Source organism: Scleropages formosus, chromosome 2 (assembly GCF_900964775.1).
Source record: "Scleropages formosus chromosome 2, fSclFor1.1, whole genome shotgun sequence".
Classification (NCBI taxonomy): domain Eukaryota; kingdom Metazoa; phylum Chordata; class Actinopteri; order Osteoglossiformes; family Osteoglossidae; genus Scleropages; species Scleropages formosus.
Genome location: NC_041807.1, coordinates 6,779,813 through 6,798,674, shown reverse-complemented (window position 1 = coordinate 6,798,674; position 18,862 = coordinate 6,779,813). Strand labels below are relative to the sequence as shown.

The following is an 18,862-nucleotide window of genomic DNA, read 5'->3' as shown; positions in this document are numbered from 1 at the left end:
AGTGTCCTGAAAGAGAGCGTCAGACACACGCTTGTAGCGTTGTGGGGACAAAATGTGACATTTCTATAGCTTTGAGTCCCACTGTGAGGAAAGTGATGGAGGGAGATGCAGTGCAGCTGATGCTGGAAGTGATGACAGTTTAGCTGGGGAGATCCTGACGGGACACCTGTCCCTTGGAGGCGGAATTTGCACAGTTTTTCTTTAACCAGGGAGTTTGGCACCAAGAAGTTCAGGGCTCTCAGTGCTTTCTTTATTTGTCATAGTGTTTTCAAAAGTGGGGCACACACATACACAGTGAGAAAGACTGACAAGCCCTCTCTTCTCTCTCTTCTTTCTAGTGATGAAAGTTGGGCATTTTCTTTTAAGTTTCACGTTTCTCAATCATTTTTGTTTCCAGAATGATGTTTTGTTCATCTGTTTTTCAGTAATAATTCATAACAATTCACTACGGTACATTGAGTACATGCAGCACAGCTGCCAGTACAGGGATTGTTAGGCTTCTTTTAGATACGTGCTGGAACTTCACACAGGTGCCTGAGTTCGCCAGCATTTAGTAGTATAAATTAGCACAATTTTGCAGGTGCAGTGCAGTTACAAAGTCCTTTATTTAATTTAATCAAAGAGCAGAAACCACTTCAGATAAAGAGGGTGTTGCAATGCTGATGTTTATGAGTCAAGTAGACACTTTACCAGCCCATCACATGTGACCTTGTGCAGATGTTTGGCTGCCTCCACCATGTTCAACTGACACCAAATCAGATGAAAGAGCTTGGAGCAGATTGTACAGAGCTCATTTGCTACTTCAGTAATTTGCTTATAAGAACACTTAGTGGACCACCACTTACAGAAAATAGTAGTACACAAGTCTCTTTGGTGGGTAATAACAAGGACATGACTGGAGCAACATGAGTAGCATTGTTTGTCGTTATTAACGTTGTACTCATATCAGTCCTGCAAATCACTGACACCAAGGCCTTTTTAAATGGTTTAGCCTTTGATTAAACATGGAATAGCTATTCCATGAGGTGCTACAATCCCATTCAATAGCATTCTTTACATTTGATTGGATCCACTGTGAAGGTGCCACTCTCTTCAGGTGGAGGTAGTTAATGACTATGTGTGTTTCTGGCAGGGGTGTGATCAGCCCTGTGGGGGGTGTCAAAGGGGGAAGGACCGCCCCCCTTCAATGTGTTTCCGTGGCTGAGGGGCACTCCAAACCGGTTCTGTGTCTGGATGCCACAGACGAGCTGCTTTTCACTGGATCCAAAGGTATGGTACCAGGTGCAGGATGGAGGATCTCTCTTGACCCCTTGATAAATCTCATCTGTAAATAAACAACGGGCCCTGTGATAACTTTTCATAACTGAATACTACTCCAGCCATTCCTCACATATTGACACCGAGGCCCTGGTTTTCCATACACAGAGAGTATAGATCTAGCTCTCTGTTTATTGACAGGGTCCAATCAGACTTCTTTCCTACACCTTGTTGGATTTCAACTGCCTAGGTTCAAGGTTTATGGGTATCAACATACGTATGTACACTTGGTAATGTTTTAATGCCATGGCAACAGCAGATCATTTTAGCTCAGAGGCCTATTATTTTGCCAGTTATTTCTGCAAATGATGTCTGATATGTTCTGTCTTCACAGACCGTACCTGCAAGATATGGAACTTGGTGACTGGGCAGGAGATTGTCACGCTGAAGGGCCACCCCAACAACGTGGTGTCTGTCAAGTATTGCAGCAACTCCTGCCTGGTGTTCACCGTCTCCACCTCCTACATCAAAGTGTGGGACATCCGTGACTCTACCAAATGCGTGCGCACCCTCACGTGAGTTAGTTTCTCAACAAATAACATCCTCTCAACCTTTCTCCAGCGATCTGCATAGCTTGCAGGGCTTTGTCCTTACACTTAAATATACAGCACACTTTTTTGCAGAAAGTCCAGGTTTTTGTGCTTCTTCTTTAAATCTGATTAAAGGTATCTTTGTCTTTGTGGCCCCAGGTCCTCAGGTCAAGTGGTCTCTGGAGATGTCTGTGCTGGTACTACCACCCGCACTATCACCACAGCACAGGGGGAGTACCAAATCAACCAGATCGCCCTAAACCCAGCTGGCTCTGTGTTATATGCAGCTGCTGGCAACACCGTCAGGACATGGGACTTGAATAGGTAAGGAGAGGCCTTTGGCTTGTTCTTCTCCTCAGCATGGCTTGTTGTTGACTTTGTTGGTGTTAGTGTTGTAGACTGATTGGGAGCACACTGCCCAGGCTGCTTTGCTTAGCACGTAATGCCACTTTTCTTGTTTCCTTTTGCCACCAGGATGCAAGCTGCTGGGAAACTGACAGGACATATTGGGTCTGTGATGTGCCTGACAGTGGCCCAGTCAGTAGGTGGCAAGGACCGTGTCATCACAGGGTCAAAGGACCACTACGTCAAGGTGGGTATCTGTACTAAGTCCAATAAGTGGCATGGTGGCACAGCAAGTAGTGCTGCTGTCTCATAGCGCCTGGGTGGTGTGAGAGGACGTGGGTTCAATCCCTGCTCAGTCTGTGTGGAATTTGCACCTTTTCCCTATGTCTGTGTGGGTTTACTAAGAGTGCTCTGGTTTCCTCCCAAAGACATCTTGTTCAGGTACCCCATAGTGTGTGAGTGACACAGAGAGATGGTACTTCAGTGATGTATGGATAAGTGACCTGTTGTAAGTAGTGTATATAGCAGTCTAAATCACCTTGGTGAATAAGGTTTGTGGGCTGATAACACTACATAGAGTTTACTGGAAGTTGCTTTGGTGAAAAGTGTCTGCTAAATAAATAAATGTAATGTAAATGAGTAGAGTTTCCCAAGATGAGCTGTCCTCGCTTGTTTGATATAGTGTTGCTACTGTGTTTTCTGGTTAATTTCCTTGTGGGAAATATTGAATATTTGTAGGTCTTCGATGTGGCTGAGGGCATGCTGGGAAACATTGGCCCAGCGCACAACTTTGAGCCCCCGCACTACGATGGGATCGAGTGCTTGGCCACCCAGGGGGAGGTGCTGTTCAGTGGCTCCCGGGACAATGGGATCAAGAAATGGGACCTTGAACAGCAGGAACTGATCCAGGTTTGTGATTCATCTCCATTAGTTTATCTTCTCCAGGACTTGCATACTGTCAGCACAGTGGCTGGGTTTGTTGAGAACCACACTGTCCTGTGCTGATCTTCTTCATCTACAATTCTGTCTGCTTCATTATACAATCCTTATTCCATCTTAATCCAGTTATTTGCAAAGTCAGCTGCGGTCCTTTAATGATACAGAATATTGCAGTCTGAATCTTTCAGACACAAGGATGCTGAACACAACTTCTTCCTGCCCTCAATAGTAGTGTTCGAGATACAATGGGGAGCCAACAATAATTGAAATGTGTACGAAGGTTGGCTTCCATGCTTGTGTATTTGTGTGTTCCTCTCTGTTGCCTGATTCAGACATTCTTTGTCTTGCTAGTCTGCAAGAAGGTACCCTTCAGATTGATTCCATGTACCACTCACTGTGCTGGAACAGGAACGAGAGTGGACATAGCAAGAGAAGGCTTGGCTTTCTCTCTGCCGCAAGCACTTAGATGTAGAAGCTGTAGATAGTTTGATTTCCATTGCATAGCTTTTGGATGGTGCAGGGGAGGAGTATGGTGATCTTTGTGTGGTAATCGGCCACTTTTGGCAGCTTTGCGTCGTTGGTACCTTCTCTGTCTTAATTTTCCGCCTTGTTGAAATGGCCCAGGACTATATCGACAGCTCAGCGGTGATTCTTTAACATAAGTGGGAGCATGCAGATGGGGTCAAAGTCAGGGGAAAGGTCATGATTTGTACCTGAGAGGCTTGACCTGCTGCTTCCAGTGGGGTAAAGGGTAAAGCTTTCAGAAAAATGGGTTAGAAGGGATGAAATCACCCTTAAGGAAGATGTGTTTGAGTGACACTGTAAAAAGTTAATAAATTGTTGTTTTACAGTTCTCTGATAGTTCGCTGATGGTATTGCTGTATATTCATCAATAAGTGCACTGCTTTCCTCCAAAGCAATTTACAATTTTAAGCTATCTAGAATTATTTACCCATTTTTACAGCTGGCTACTTTTACTGGAGCAAGTTAGAGTAAGTACCTCACTCAAAGGTACTATGGTTAGAGGGAAGGTTCAAATGTGCAATCGTCAGGTCCAAAGTCAGAAGCTCTGCACCTCTAGAACTCTATTTTTGTGGAGTACTTCACCTGCATCTTTCTGGTTGTGAAGTCAAATGAATTAAAATAACAGTAGAATTCAGAACTGAAACATTGTGACTACAGGCAGCAATTTGAGTACTTGGTATCTCTGTGGTGACTGGTGACTTGGCAGTGACTTGTGCTGAACCTATCTCTGAATATAATTACCAAGTAGAAAATGACCTGTGAGGTGCACCTTTAATGTATCCGGAGATTTTATGGATCACCCTGCAGGTTAATGGAAGTAAGTAAATAAATGATAATTGTCTGACAGCTGACATGCTTTTGCTGTGAAGGCTGAGTTTTAACTTCACAATAGAGGGCGGTGATAGATTAGACAGTGGTCTCATACAGTCATGAAGTTTCTAACATTACTGGCTATTACTGGCAATCTTAGTGCTGGAGCTAGAGTGCTGAACACAAGTTCAGAGATGATATACAAAGTCATTTGAGTGAATGATTGGGTTCATAGCACATGACCTGTTTTGAAAAGAAGAGCTACTTCAAGTGAACATTAGTGGTGCAATGGATGCTGACAATTGTCAGTGCAATTTGAACGATGCATCAGTTGTCAAGAGTGTACTCAAAGCCTGGTTTTCATAGCTGCTACCACGCTTTAGCATGCTATATGGTTGCTTGGCAGTGTTTTATGAGGGGGCTGGTTTATTTCCCAGGTGACTTGTACAGGATCTCCAGGCATGCTGATTGAGCTCCGCTCCTTTTCACCTCCTGTCATTGCTCCCTGCAACGATAGATAACTCATGTTCCATGTTATCTCCTCACTGGTCATTCACTAATGGTCTCTTGGTTTGTGGTGGCCCTTGTCTTTGTGACCAAGCTCCTGTGCCCTTGAGGTCATGGAAGATAGAGTAATATGCTTTCTTCCATGTCTCTCCAGCAAATCCCCAATGCTCATAAGGACTGGGTATGCGCCCTAGCCTATGTCCCAGGACGGCCCATGCTGCTTAGCGCCTGCAGGGGGGGCATGCTCAAGGTCTGGAATGTAGACAACTTTACTCCTCTTGGGGAGATCAAGGGCCACGACAGCCCTATCAATGCCATCTGCACCAACTCCAAACACATCTTCACAGCCTCAAGGTAAGCCTGCATGAAGGTAGTGTAAGAGAAAAGAATGTTGTTTGGTGTGGTTTGCAGCTGAATTGTACTTCAGATGTTCTGCCTTTTGTAATGTGACATATTGCTTGGGTCCTGTAGTTAAACATCAGCATGGAAAATGCATATGATGCTTGTTTTGGGAGCTGGGGGGTTCTTGGCTACCTTCAGCCAATCCATGAAATCTGTCGCAATCAGCTTGCGATAAAGCAATTGCAAAAGAAATGTATACTATGAAAGGCTCGTTAGTATTGCATCAGACCATTTCAGGGTCTTCCAGTGCATGACATAGCTGACTTGATGCTTTTTATCTCTTCAGTCCTCCTGCATGTGTGACATTGCAATGTATGTCACTGCCTCACTAACACTGGCATTGCACAGATGTTTTATGTTAAGCGTATGTGTAGCAAATTACTTTTCACCCGTGCAAGTTCTTTTCTAACAATACGTTTCTTGGCTTCAAACTCTTCTTTCTTCTTTCTCATGTCTTTGTCTCTCCTGCCTCTTCCTCATCCTCCTGTTCCACCCTTTTTGTGCCTACCCCCACCCCTTCATGGCAGCGACTGCCGGGTGAAGCTATGGAGCTACGTACCGGGGCTCACCCCTTGCCTGCCGCGCCGTGTACTGGCCATCAAGGGCCGGGCCACCAGCCTCCCATGAGCCTCCACTAACACTAACTACCCTGATTGCCCTCTGGTATGGTCTTCCTCTATCTCCCCTCCCCTTTACTCTCACATTCTATCTCTCTTCTCTCACTCTATACTTTCTCCTAACTATCACAGGCTAGCACTTGGTTGTCCCAGTCAAGATCACTGCTGCTGAACACTGGGACTTGTTAGTACCATTTTAATTTTGCAGCTATGGAATTCTTACAACTAGCAAAAAAATCATTCCAACTTGTAATTGGCTCTAAATCCCTAGCAATATAAATCCTTTTAATTGCAACCTGCTGGGCTTTATCAGGCAGCTTCAATGGACTGTCATGTGCACGCTGTGAATTACATTACCCTGTGCTACAGTTACAATCATATTGTCTCCAGATGTAATGTGATTATCTGCAATTGTTAGCACCATGTAAACTCACTGTGGTACAGGGTTAAGATTAAATTCGTGGCTGGAAATATCTGCTCCTGAGGAGTGCAGAGTGAACTTGGTTTTCCTCGCTGTTCTAATGAAACACCACTTTTTAGTTTTATTTTGGAGACTGCCTGACTTTGTGCGTGTTCAGAAAGGGGGATCATGAATCTTAATGTAATGATTTAAATGGATGTTTTCAGATTGTTTTTGATATCTATTCTGTATCTGAACTTCATGTACTCTCTAATTGGGGAACAGGCCAGAGCCAGGGCCATGTCATCATTTTGTGTATCAGAAGCATATTTTGATGTCTGCCTCCCTCTCAGGATGTGGAAGCTCCAGTGAAATGTTTGAAGATGCAGACAGCTGAGTAATTCTCCCTATCCATTCTCTCTCCTTTCACACTCTTTTGTGTTTTTTTAATCTCTCCCTCCTTCCTTCTCTCTCCCTCTGCAGTGACATGTCTGTGAAGATTTGGCTAACAAAGGTGGGGAAGAAGAGATGACATTTTGATTGGTGGGCTTGTCGATGTTGAACATTATTATTTTTTCTTTCTGGCTTGGAGGGCCTCTCAAATCAATACTATTGTGTGAAGCACCTTGCTGGGAGATCTCGTTTCTGAAGAGAAAGTAGCAGCTCCCAGGATGATGGAGGCAGACAAATGTCAGAAAATTCTGCAAGTGTGAATTTTCAGTGCTGCTGACAACCTATGGTTTGCTGTACTGCTTAATTATTACAATTTTTAAAATCCCTGCTGTAAAAGAGACTCAGAGTATGTACACATTTGCTGCTTTGTTCCAAATGGTCAGGCAATATATTTTAAAGAAATTGTTTTTCAAGACAAAGTTCACAAAAATAATTCCATCCTGCTGCCACAACGTACAATATTTTATTTGTGGATTTTGGCTGACCATGTACCTGACAAAGCAGGACATTTTAAGGAAGTAACCTTCTAAACATTTTATTTGCATAAGACATTTGTATATATAGCTTCTATGCCACTCTATGTAGTAATTTATTTGTTTAATATGAAAAAACCGATGGTCCCAAAACTGGCTCTTGTGGAACACCTGTCTAACTTGGATGAGGAAAAACGTGAATACTCTCCTGCACTTCATCTTTGACTGCCTGCCTACCCTCTAACTTCTAAAGAAAAATTAATGTTGATGGTTTACACTGATAAACTATTGGTGAGGAGCAAGGAAAAAATTATAAAGGAGGAAAGGCTGTTCTTTTGTAATGCTGCAGAAGTGGCTAACTGAATTACTGCATTCAAATGGAATGTAAAAATGCTGAAGTATGCTGTGGTGTCTTGATGTGTTCAAGACATTTTTAGGTCTAAACTCAGATCTTGATTGGGTCATTCTGTACTGTTTTGCTCTGTGTACAGCTGCTGAGTACATGCAAGAACAAATGACTTTGTTCACCAGACAGATCACAAAATAAGTTGACTAACATCTCCTTTTAATGCATTTTACCTGTTTCATTTTTTGTGAATTTTAAGTTTCCTACCTCAAGTAGTTGATGAAGGTACCTGTCAAAGAATCAACTGCTTTCTTAAAGCACTTTTGTCTTTCCTGCCTCCCAGGCTCTTAATCACGTGGCTGACTTGTCGGGAACTTTGCTGCCTTTTTCTCCACTGTCCCTGATAGCTGAGCTTGCTTTTTGAAACCCCAGGACCAGTAACAGACTCAAGGAGAGATTATAACATTGACTGTGTCTTCAGAGAAGCTGAACTGCTTACATGAGCAGAAATGAGACATTGGTTTATAAAGTCCTTTTTGAAGAACATGATCTTAATATGCCTGTAGCTCAAAGCCTGAAATCATCATCTCCAGCTGTGGTTACTATATAATCTGAAGTCTTGCGCGCATCTCTATAGGAATCTCTCGATATATTTTACAGCTACAGACTTGGATAGAAATTTTATGATTAGTGTGAAAAAATACGCTCCATACAAAAAATGTCCTATAACAATAAAGTACAATTAAGTAGAATATTTCAACCAGTGTAGCCCTTTAATATCTTTAATCCTAGTTGTTTATTAAGATCTTGTTAATCTGATATTTTTAAGTGTCCCAGTAGATCTAGGAGAACTACTGACTTTAAGCAGTGGAACCTCATGTATTCAGTTTGTCCGTTTTCTCAGTAGAGCCCAGTTTCCCTCAACCCTCAGACAGATTTTCTTTTTAATGAAACATATTCATCACCATAATCAAAGTGTATTCCAGTAGTTTACTATCTTGGAGAAATCTGGCGACACTAGTAATCTGTGAAAGTCATTTTTAGAGGACAGGAGCTCTTTTAGATTACTAAGAAAGGCTCTGCCTCTATCCCACTGGGACTTCTGTGAATAATTTATTTTGTATTACAAATATCACTTCAGCCAGTATATTTAACAAAAATGTGCTGAAGTGTATAGAGAAGCTGAGCCGTGTATATTTCAGACCATCTCCCAGTCCTGATCATTTTCTGTGTTGGTGCTTTATTCTCCAGGTGACTCTGAAAAGACTACTGTTTTTAAGAAAAGACAGATTCAAAGGTAACGGTGCTAATCTCTGGCTATTCCTCTTGTTTTTTAAGCACTGTCTGCGTGCAATGCACCTTTTTGGTCTTTATGATTGTAGGTAATTATTTGTCCTGTTTAGATCTAATAAACAACATATCAAAAGTTCTTTTTAGTTTATCAAAGCAATTGATCTGGTCATTTTAACCAAGTCGCCTTGCTTGTGCTGATCCAGCATCTCAGTATGAATTTTCAATAGTTTTTGTGGATTAAGAACAAGGTAAGGAATAAAGCTGAAATGTGGCTTTTTCATGGTTGGAGGTAATATGAAAGATACTGCAGTTGCCAAAAATTCTTGCTGAAAGCTCCTGCCCCCTCACCTCCCCCTTGCAGCATAGGAAAGCAGATTTCAACCTTCATTTACCAGCATCTTGTCTGGCAGTATCCTTTTTGGGGGGCTCTAACTGTTGCTGTCTCTCACAGTTCAAGTGAAACAAAATGCCACTGGTGCTAACTTTTTGAGACTGTTTTCCGGAGCACGTGGCGGATGATCTCACTCTAGCAAGGCTCCTTCAGGATTGAGATCTAGGACCTGCTATGCTGCTGATACCCTCCTTATGCTGCCCTTCTTACTGTGTACTGGCAGAGGGGCACCACTAGGCAGTGGGAGTTGTACGATTCAGTTTTCAGTAACCTAAATGCCTACTTTTATAGCTGTGCCAATCAATGTCTTTAGGTGCTTCATAAATGTAGCTACACTTGAACTTGTTTTGTGTTATCTTTTATATTCTCACCATGTCTTCTTCAATACTGTAAAGAAAGCTTTGTAGTAGCTTTAACTTGCTCTTGCTGTAGTAGCTTTAACTTACACCTGCTTAATGTATGCTAAGTATAGACTGATTCTGTGTGCGTCTTTTGTAGACTTGTTTATGGAGGCATGTATGTTCCAGTCATGTCTGCTGTGGTCAGAAGTGGAGAAACATTGGTTAGTGATACCTGGATGGGGGGAAGAGTCGGACTGAATTAATACACTCAAAGGGGACTTGATTGTTCAGTGTAGGTGATGCTGCAGTGATGCTTTCCAAGGCCAACTTGCTGACAGTCATCAATACACCTGAAAGCCTTTTTCTGCTGCCTCTTTGCATTGGCTGCAGCCTTTTGAGTCATCATCCTTAAAGCCATTGTTTGACTAAATGACCAGGAGGCTGATCTGTGCTCCCCTATCTTTGGCCCATGTATTGTGCACCTACTTTCAGAGCACAAGAGGCAGGTTATTCTGCCATCTTACCTGGTTTTCCCATCTACTTCCCAACCTATTTTCTTTGCAATACCAGGGGAATACTTGCTAGTCCAACTCCACTCTGTCAGACAGCAGACATTTTTGACACACTTGAAAAAAAGCCATGAGGCCCTGTTTCACAAGGTGCTGGCCCATTCATGCCTCAAATCCTAGTGTTGAAGCTTTTAAATGCACTGTATTTAACAGGAATAATGATGATGGCACCTTGTAAATGCTGAACTTTTAAGAGGTGTTCATAAGAAAGGTAGAGTATTTGTTTGACCCTGCAAGGATAGTGTATCCATTAGACTACTTGGTCCACAGGGACATTGAAGACCACATGCAGAAAACTGCATTTGGGCTGTTTCCTACCTCACAGCTTTACACACAGAGCGGAGGAGAGAGCAAGCAGTTTCTTAGTGTGTTTCTCATCTTGCTGTCAGTGGATACACTGGATGGGCAAGCCCTCAATGCCCAGTGGAGATGCACATTAACTGATCTTGCATCATTTTACCATTGTGCCACCTCAGTACCTGCTGGGGGGACTAATGCCATTTCTGACAGTCTCTGTCCACCGCCAGTGTGATCGAGTTGAGAGTGTGGACTGAGCATGGGATTAATAGTTCAGGGTCAAGGGTGCCTTTTATTGCACATGTTCTTTCCAAGGAATGTAAATATTTTGTACAGTTTTTCCCCTTTCTCTTTTTTTTAATGTGCATGAGACCAAACTGTAAAATACTTGGCTGTAAATATTGTACTTATGATTTATTTAATGATGATTCTGTTGTTCCTCGTGTGAAATAAAACTGAAACAATGAAGATAATGTATGTTTATTTTATGAAGCGGTGGCAAGTGAAGAAAGGGAATTCTGAGCAAGATGTCAGAAATTTCTTGGAGCACTATTTGTGTTATTGTACTGCACCTGAGACAAACAGGGGTGCATATTTTTATTGTTGATTTCTGTATCAGCTATATTTTTCCAGAGAAACCAGAAGAGCACACAGTTTGTTCTATTTTATAAAGCTTCACAGGATAAGTACAATATCTTTCTGAACAGATTAGTTTCTCTATTCTTAGTTTCAGCAGGTAAGTAGAACAATTATAGCAGCAGTATGCCAATAATTCCAGCCCACTGTTTTATTAATTTCCTTTGTGTGAGGAACCCACACAGTAATTATTTTCTGAAAAGGATGAAAAAGACTTTTCACCTGACGGAAGCCTGCCCACAGCCACTCCCTGCCAGGACTAACAGCTACAACCTGGGATCAGGTTGGTTTTGAGGAAACAAGCACCAGGTATGGCCAATTCTGAAGATTGGACTTAGATTTTGCTTTTCATCTTATTTTTCCTTGTCTGCTGTAGTGAGGCTAGAGAGAACAATGGTTGTGAGTAAAAGTTTGAACTCATGGTAATTGTGTTTAAGTAAGGGTACTGAAGTGAATTTGAGAATTTCAGTTAAAGTGTAGGTTCTGTTTATGTGCTGTGTTCTTAACTTTTACTCGAATATCAATAGTTTATCAAGGAAGAGTCGTTTCAGTTTCATTTTTTGGGTACTATTATTTAAAAGTTATGAATGAATGAATGAATGAATGAATGAGCTTTATTGCCAAGTATGTTTATACATACAAGGAATTTGTCTTGGTGGAAAATGAATAAAACATGGTGTAAATTCACCAATCACTGTTCCCTGCCTAGTCACTACATTAACCTGACACACTGGTGTGTTATCCCGTTGTAGCTAATGAAAAAGATTAAGACCAAATCCAGGGTTTTCCTACTTGAGGCAACCCTTCAGGCTGTACATGCATGCATGGATGAATTGAGTGGAGTTGATCATGCAGGAAACAGATAAAAAACCTCTCATCACAGGCTGTCTGCCATGTCCCTCAGGCCCCTGGTTCCCATTAGGCTAGCCTTGTCACAATATTTGTCACTGTTCATGACAAATGCCAGCCTTGTTGCTTTATTTGATCCCACCGAATATGGTGTTTATCGCCGTGGTTACTTGATGCCAGCCTCCCTCTGGAATGGGCAGCACAGTCCACTGGCAGCATCACAGAACAGACAAGAAAGGCTGTACTCCTATGATATTTGCATGGCTAATGGCAATAAATGATTCTGGTGCCACAGGATGTGGATTGATTGCCCTAATCCTCTTTCTGTTCAGAAAATGCCTTTTAAATGCCAGTGCTAAACTCCTCTCTTACCCTCCTCTGTCAAATGAGGAATGGAATCTGGTTACATTGGAAAGTGTTTTTATTGATTGTTTAAGAGGCACAGAAGCCAATATCATAGGGCTGGGTGTAAAACTGCACTAAAACTCATAAGTCCATGTTTCATTCCCAGATCTTTTAATAGTCTCACTATCCCCTCATTGAGAGATAAGTGATACACGCTCAAAGGTTGTGGGGGAGACCAACTGATTTAACTGACCCTTCTGAACTTTCACTCATCTGGGAGATGCTGCCGGTTTTAACACCCTTACACTGATACAACAGGTGAATCTGAAAAACTATTAATCCCTTTAATGAATTTGGGTGATAGTGTTACTGCCTAGGTCACGATACAAACCTCATGTCACCCAGACTTCCAGGGTTGTAAATGCAAGAAGATTCTGTATATTTACTTAGTGATTCTTACCTTAGATATTTGTACCATGGAATTTTTTTTCTACGATCAGAACGGATTACCAGCACACCAAAGGTGTCTGGTTCCAAACACTGTCCAACTTGACAGGTAAAAATTTCTCCATTCATCATTTGCAACAATTAAAATTTTTATTCAATAAATAAATCCTTAAAACTGTCATGCCAATAATTAAATCTAAAATTTAACAATAAAATCAATAAAACCCAGTCATCTGAAGACTGCATGACATGACCTTGAAAACACTAAAAGACATACCTCAAGGCTTAAAACCATTAATAATTAAAAGGGAAAACCCAGAAACTCCACCGCTCAAGAGGGGCGGTCCCCTGGCCTGTTCCCAAGCTGTTACCATACACCTTACTCACCATTCTTGGGTGTTTTTCTTTTGACAGCACATCTCCTCTATTGGCATTTGTACCATGAAATACTATGTTCCATTAATAAAACTGGTTGCTTTCAGGTGAAAGCTTATGCAAAGTAACCCCTACTTTTTAATGAGGTGTTTCACTGTGAGTGGGGAGGAGAGATGGTAAGCCCCTGAAAATTGACTCCTTCCATTGGTCTGATTCAGGCCTGTCCAAGATGCTGTTGGTGTCAAATTACTTTATCACGGTCCCATTGACAGATCCATGTGCTCTTTGAAGGTGGTGCTATTGACAGGAATGGAAGCCAGTAGTATCACAGCCCATTCCTTCTGAAGCTTACCTACTAATACCCTCCACAAGGATCACAATAAAAAAACCTACAGACTGTCTGGGTGGGTCCGGCAAAATGTAGTTTCTTATCAGAGCAACCACACAGCAATCACCTTCCCTCGTGCACTCCTCCTCAGTCCTAGCTTTGATCTCCACCAGTCTGGATGAGGTAAACTGAAGGCTGTACAGTCTAACGCTGATGAAAGCTAACAGAAAGCAGAAGCTGTTCTCTTAATGCCTGTAATGCGTTCTCATGTTTGTCTAAAATTAGCAATTATTTTAGAAATGTTTTTACTACCAGCTCCAAATGGAAGCACTGGGGAAATAATGCACAGATAGTTTGGACGAGAAGCTGATTCTTTGTCAAGGGCTCATTAACAAAATTGAGTCCATTACTGTGTTTTATTGGTGCATGGATTCTCCTTTAATTATGTATACATCTATGAATGAACACTCATTCTTCTCAATTAGCAAGATGTAAATTTTACTGACAAGATCTTACAAACACTAGGCCTGGAAATAATTTCCTTTTTAATGTTAAATTTTAAAAATTATTGGATTAATTTTTATTTTGTCTTATGAATCCTGTAAGAACAATCAAATGACACAGTAAACAAAATAGGAGAGAACTGCTCGGGTGGTGTCTGGGGGAGACCTGAGGAGGATGGTAACTAGTCCTTTTTTGCCTTCACCTGGAAGATGTCCAACAGAAAAGAGAGTGCTTCTCCATCAGATAAATGTCTCAGTTCAAAGTTACACAGGTGCTTTAAATTTCACAGTTCTTTGTTAGCTTCAGAAGAAAAACAAATCACGTCAAATCTGTGTTGCCGCAGAATTTCGTGCCAGAGAAATTAATCATTCTTGAGGAAGGTTTACGTGTTTACCAGTTGTTGATTCATTTGTTCTTTTTATTTACTTCTTCTTTCTTCGGAGACCCTGGACACCCATTCCCAGACACCTGTTCTTCTTTCCAGGGCAGGAAGTTGTAAGAGATGAGGGCAGTAAGTAGGTAGGCAGTCATACCAGTGTAGCCTCCCAGCACAAGACAGAGTGGCTGGGCGATGACAAACAGGCAGAAGACATTGGCCGAGGCGCTGTCGTTCAGCTCCACGTAATCTTTGCAGCTTGCCCGCATTACTCCGAAGTAATACACCAGCGCCACAGCTGGGTACAATACCAGCTCTGCCATCTTGCTGGATCCTCACAGCAGGGTCTCCTTTGTGGTGGCAAGAGGAGATCTGAGAACAGATCCAAGCGTGCAACCTCAATCTTTTATCATTCTGGTAAAACATTACCCATGATGGAAGGAAAGCCTTAGCAAAGTACAAAGTATGATGCCCTTTGCTCTGCAAGTTTCATTTTCACCTGTTGGGCCGTTCACAGAGTGAGATTCCTCATCTGTCTGCTGAGGCAGAATATGTCTTTTTCTGCTCAAATATTATGCTGTTACACCTCTTTATCGGGAAACTCAAAACTATTGCAAACTTAAACAAGTTTCTGTGCTGTACTAATAGAAACAGTGGGGTTGTTTGTGGTGGGGGAAAACATGTTTATACCATAATCTTTTTAAAGCTTAATATAAGGATGAGTCACTATAGCATTTTCTGCTGCCTTACTTTTCAGATGGCAGCAGAATGAGGTTTCTGTATTGTATTGTGTTTTCCCCCTCACTACCGCAGTTTGAGTTGAGGCCTTCTGGTACACAGACGTGTAGAATATGAACACTCAAGACAATAATTAAGTCCTGCGCTAATAAAGTGTGGCAGACTGGACCAGTGCACAGCTGAAAACAAGTGTCCAAGTTAACTGTGGTTATTAATCCCTTGCTCAGTGTAAGTAATTTACTGCTATTTGCCCCTTCCATCCACCCCCACAGTGTGCCACAAACTGATCACTGGTGTGGGTGAAGGAGGAGTATAGGGGTTGCAGTGGGGACCTCGGAGTTCTCCCCTGCCAGGGTAGGAGGTTATGGGATGAAGAAGGCTTCATTAAGAACTTCTCTGTCTTGCATCTTCTCCTCCACTGTCTCAGATTGCTGAATGCTCATTTTAGTTGTTTGTACTTCACTAGTTAGTGTTCCTGCTGGCCCTCCCACTTGTTCACCAACCCCCCCCCATTGGCCTCCAGAGCTGTGACTTATGAAAAGAAGGAAGTCCATCTCCTTTCACAGGCAGGCCCTTTGTGGAAAATGATTTCCAAAGCCGTTTAACAGAGGTAGCCCTCTCTTGACAGGGCTTAGGGGGCTATAATCTCTGTCGTCTTGATGGCCTCCACCCCATCTCCCTGGAGAACCAGGATCTGGAGGTAACTGCTACCGATGCCAGTACACACAAAACACACAATATGCAGTAACGGGGACCCCCCTACACTACTGCCTACTACCTTATGGCTCTAAAGCTTTCTGTGAACATTTTATTATTGTACTGCCTCCTTGCTGAGTTGAACTTTGTACTGTTCCCATGCAAGATATAATGAACGTAGGGGGCAAAGGCAAATTTAATGCCTCAAGTGCTACAAACATAGCAGGTTGTGGGAGCCTCTCCATGACTTTCCTCATCTGCTGTGTTACCAGATATCATTTTTTTTATTTTCAAAGAAACTTCTCTCTTTTGGTGCAATGTCTCTTGCTGCAGCTATATTCTGGAAAAATCTCCCATGTTATGTTTTTCAGTTTCTGTAATTCGTGGCAGTTCCAAGCTTTTGGCATTCTTCTCTTTTATTCAGCTGTTTAGTTAAGCAGGAATGGGATCTTTACTGGCTATTTTGATGTTTTATAGCTTCCCAGAGAAATAGAGGGAGACAATGTAAATGTGATTTGATGCTGTTTATTAGGAAACTCTTAATTTTCTGGAGTTTTTTGGAGAAGGCATTTATTTGATGCAAAGTCCAATAGTGGTCTCTCTTGTTGTCAAAGTAAGTCACATGTTTGAACTGGAGATGGAAGAATGCAACAGTGGAAGTTTGAAAAGAAGCAGAAAAGTTTCTGGTATCTTAATAATTTTAATAATCTGTGTGATAATAGAAAAGCCTATATGCACCTACTTGTGTAATGTATAATCGGTTCATAAGTGGGCTGTGACAAATGAACTGTACTGAAAAATCACATATCTGCATCCAGATCTCTCCCTCTGTTGATGTAATACACTCTTTTTCTTGTTCTCTGAGATGTACATCACTCTGAACAAAAGCACCTCCTAAATTAATAAATATATGTTATATGTAACATTATGATTTCCCAAAAGGCAGGTATGCTAACGCTGCATAATGGGACAATAAAAGAAATGGGAGAAATGAATGGATAACAGCAGCATCAGGGGATACTGTAAATCTTGTTTCAGTGCTCCAGTCCTGTTGTATATTAGGCCAAGGAATTGTTCTTGGGTGTTAAATTTATCACATCTTCCCTCATTTGTCCTTTTTCTGCCATTCTGCCACTCACACATTTTTCTGTTCACAAATGGAAAATATTGTGTATTTGGAGTTTATGTGAAATTCATTTGGATATCTTGGTTTCTTTAATGTCCTATGTAAACCATTCTCTGGTCTTGAAATTGCTGACTTGAGTGCATCAGAGGCGTCTGTTTCTAATTTGTCACTAATGACTGCATTGGCATTGAATGTCCAAACTATTGACTGAATGAACACAGAGTTTATCATGTATTTTATTGTGTAACATAGACGTTCACATCTGCATCATAATCCACTAAATGTTTATACACCTGCTCTTAGTCAAGTGTTGGTGATCAAATCATATCCTTTTTGGAAAAATGTGTAAAGATCCATACATATACTTAAAAGAGCAGTAATATAAGAATCCTGAGCAGAAGGGGAAAAGTTCACAAGACTAATGCAAGTGATAAACAATGAACCCTAAGATATATGCGAATGTTCACGTTCTCACAAGTAAACCTGTTTCTTGAATTGTGGTTCTGGATATGATTTATCTTTGCAAAAAGAGTTGTCTGGGGAAATGGAAAAAGCCAGTTCAGTCAAGGTGAAACACAGGTGTGTGGATAGAGCTACGGCTCTTTGCGCTCTAGTCCGTATTTTGGTGTCGGTAGCTGTCCAGCAGCTGCGTGCTGAACACGGAATGGGCGTGGACGCTGCAGCCGTGCTCCCTAAAAGTACTCATGAAATATAGTAAAAGAACTCGAGCACACGCTGTGGTTTGGACAAATCATCGGTTTAGTGAGGCGATTCTGCAAGACTGTGAGCGATGAAGAAATAGCGAAGGCGAGTGCGCGCGCGCGCGCACACACACAACGTGTGGATGCCAGGACAGAGTGGAGTATTTCAGTCTTCCTCATTACATCTGCCCACGACGTCGAAGTGAAGGGAGCCAGTGGAGCAAAGGCTGTCAGCTTGTGCCCTGAAGGTTGCCGGTTCTAATGCCACCCATGCTGTAATACCTTTCATTAAGTTACTTGCCCTGAATTGACAGGGTAAAATTGTGCTGTATTTACGGAGAAATTATTGTGAAGCCAATTATTTAAGTCATCCTCTGCAAAGATGTTGGCAGAATATGCCCGAATTATTGTTTAAAGATCGTTCATAAGAACTACATTATTAGTATTCGTTTATTATTCTGCACAATGAACAGTTTAGTCGTGGAGACAATGTGCAGCGCGATGTACTTCACTTGGGTTTTTCTTTTTCTTCTACATGGGCTGGTGATTGTTAGAATGACACATTCAGTGGCAAACAACATGTGACGAACTAGCTAACGGAGTGCGATTTTTGCACAGCATCTGGTTTATGAGATGCCCAAAGTGTGTGGGATAGAATGTAAGGAGCTTGCAAGCGATCGCGCAAATGCGTGAAGTGGGTAAGGTGCATAGCGGATATTTAAAATAGCCCAGGAAATGAGAATAAAAAGAAAGGCAACACATGTGACGCGCGTGTGCGTGTGCGCGAGCCACACACTGAGAAAGTGACTGCATGTCAGTGGTAGATAAATGCTTAGCGGGGAGACCAGGGGAGCCCTGTTGCGGTGCGATCGAGGAGGGGGAAGGGTGGTGGAGTTCACAGCTCTCGCCCCCCAGCGCGGTTCCGCGCGCGAGCCACCATCGGCATCGCTCTTTCACGTGCAGCCGAACGCTACGGCGCGCGACTGCTTTTCCTGACGGTTTCGGGGGCATCACCGGACGGAGGGCCACTGAGCGGTGGTTCGGCGTGCGTGATACCCGCTCTCCCTCCGCGTCCTCACGCCCACCGTGCCAGATCGAAGACATCCAGTTTGAGGATCTTGTTTGGGGGACTTCGCCGCTAGGGAGGGGGGCGGTCAGGCTGTGCTTCCTTGAGCCCTTGGTGCTC

General features: G+C 42.3%; 1 protein-coding gene across 7 annotated transcripts in view; it reads left to right on the top strand.

Annotated features, from left to right (window-relative positions):
- The window catches only part of kif21b (kinesin family member 21B), a 62,092-nt gene extending 51,103 nt beyond the window's left edge, over nucleotides 1–10,989 (top strand). For 4 of the 7 annotated variants that reach the window (XM_018758609.1, XM_018758608.1, XM_018758611.1 and 1 more), the window contains 7 exons: nucleotides 1,133–1,269; nucleotides 1,652–1,832; nucleotides 2,007–2,171; nucleotides 2,322–2,439; nucleotides 2,931–3,101; nucleotides 5,128–5,327; nucleotides 5,903–6,861. In XM_018758609.1, coding sequence (XP_018614125.1) covers nucleotides 1,133–1,269; nucleotides 1,652–1,832; nucleotides 2,007–2,171; nucleotides 2,322–2,439; nucleotides 2,931–3,101; nucleotides 5,128–5,327; nucleotides 5,903–6,002 — 1,072 coding nt within the window. In that variant the 3' untranslated portion in view covers nucleotides 6,003–6,861. The other 3 variants (XM_018758613.2, XM_018758612.2, XM_018758607.2) reach the window with 2 other exon arrangements.
- Nucleotides 10,990–18,862: the final 7,873 nt, after the last annotated feature.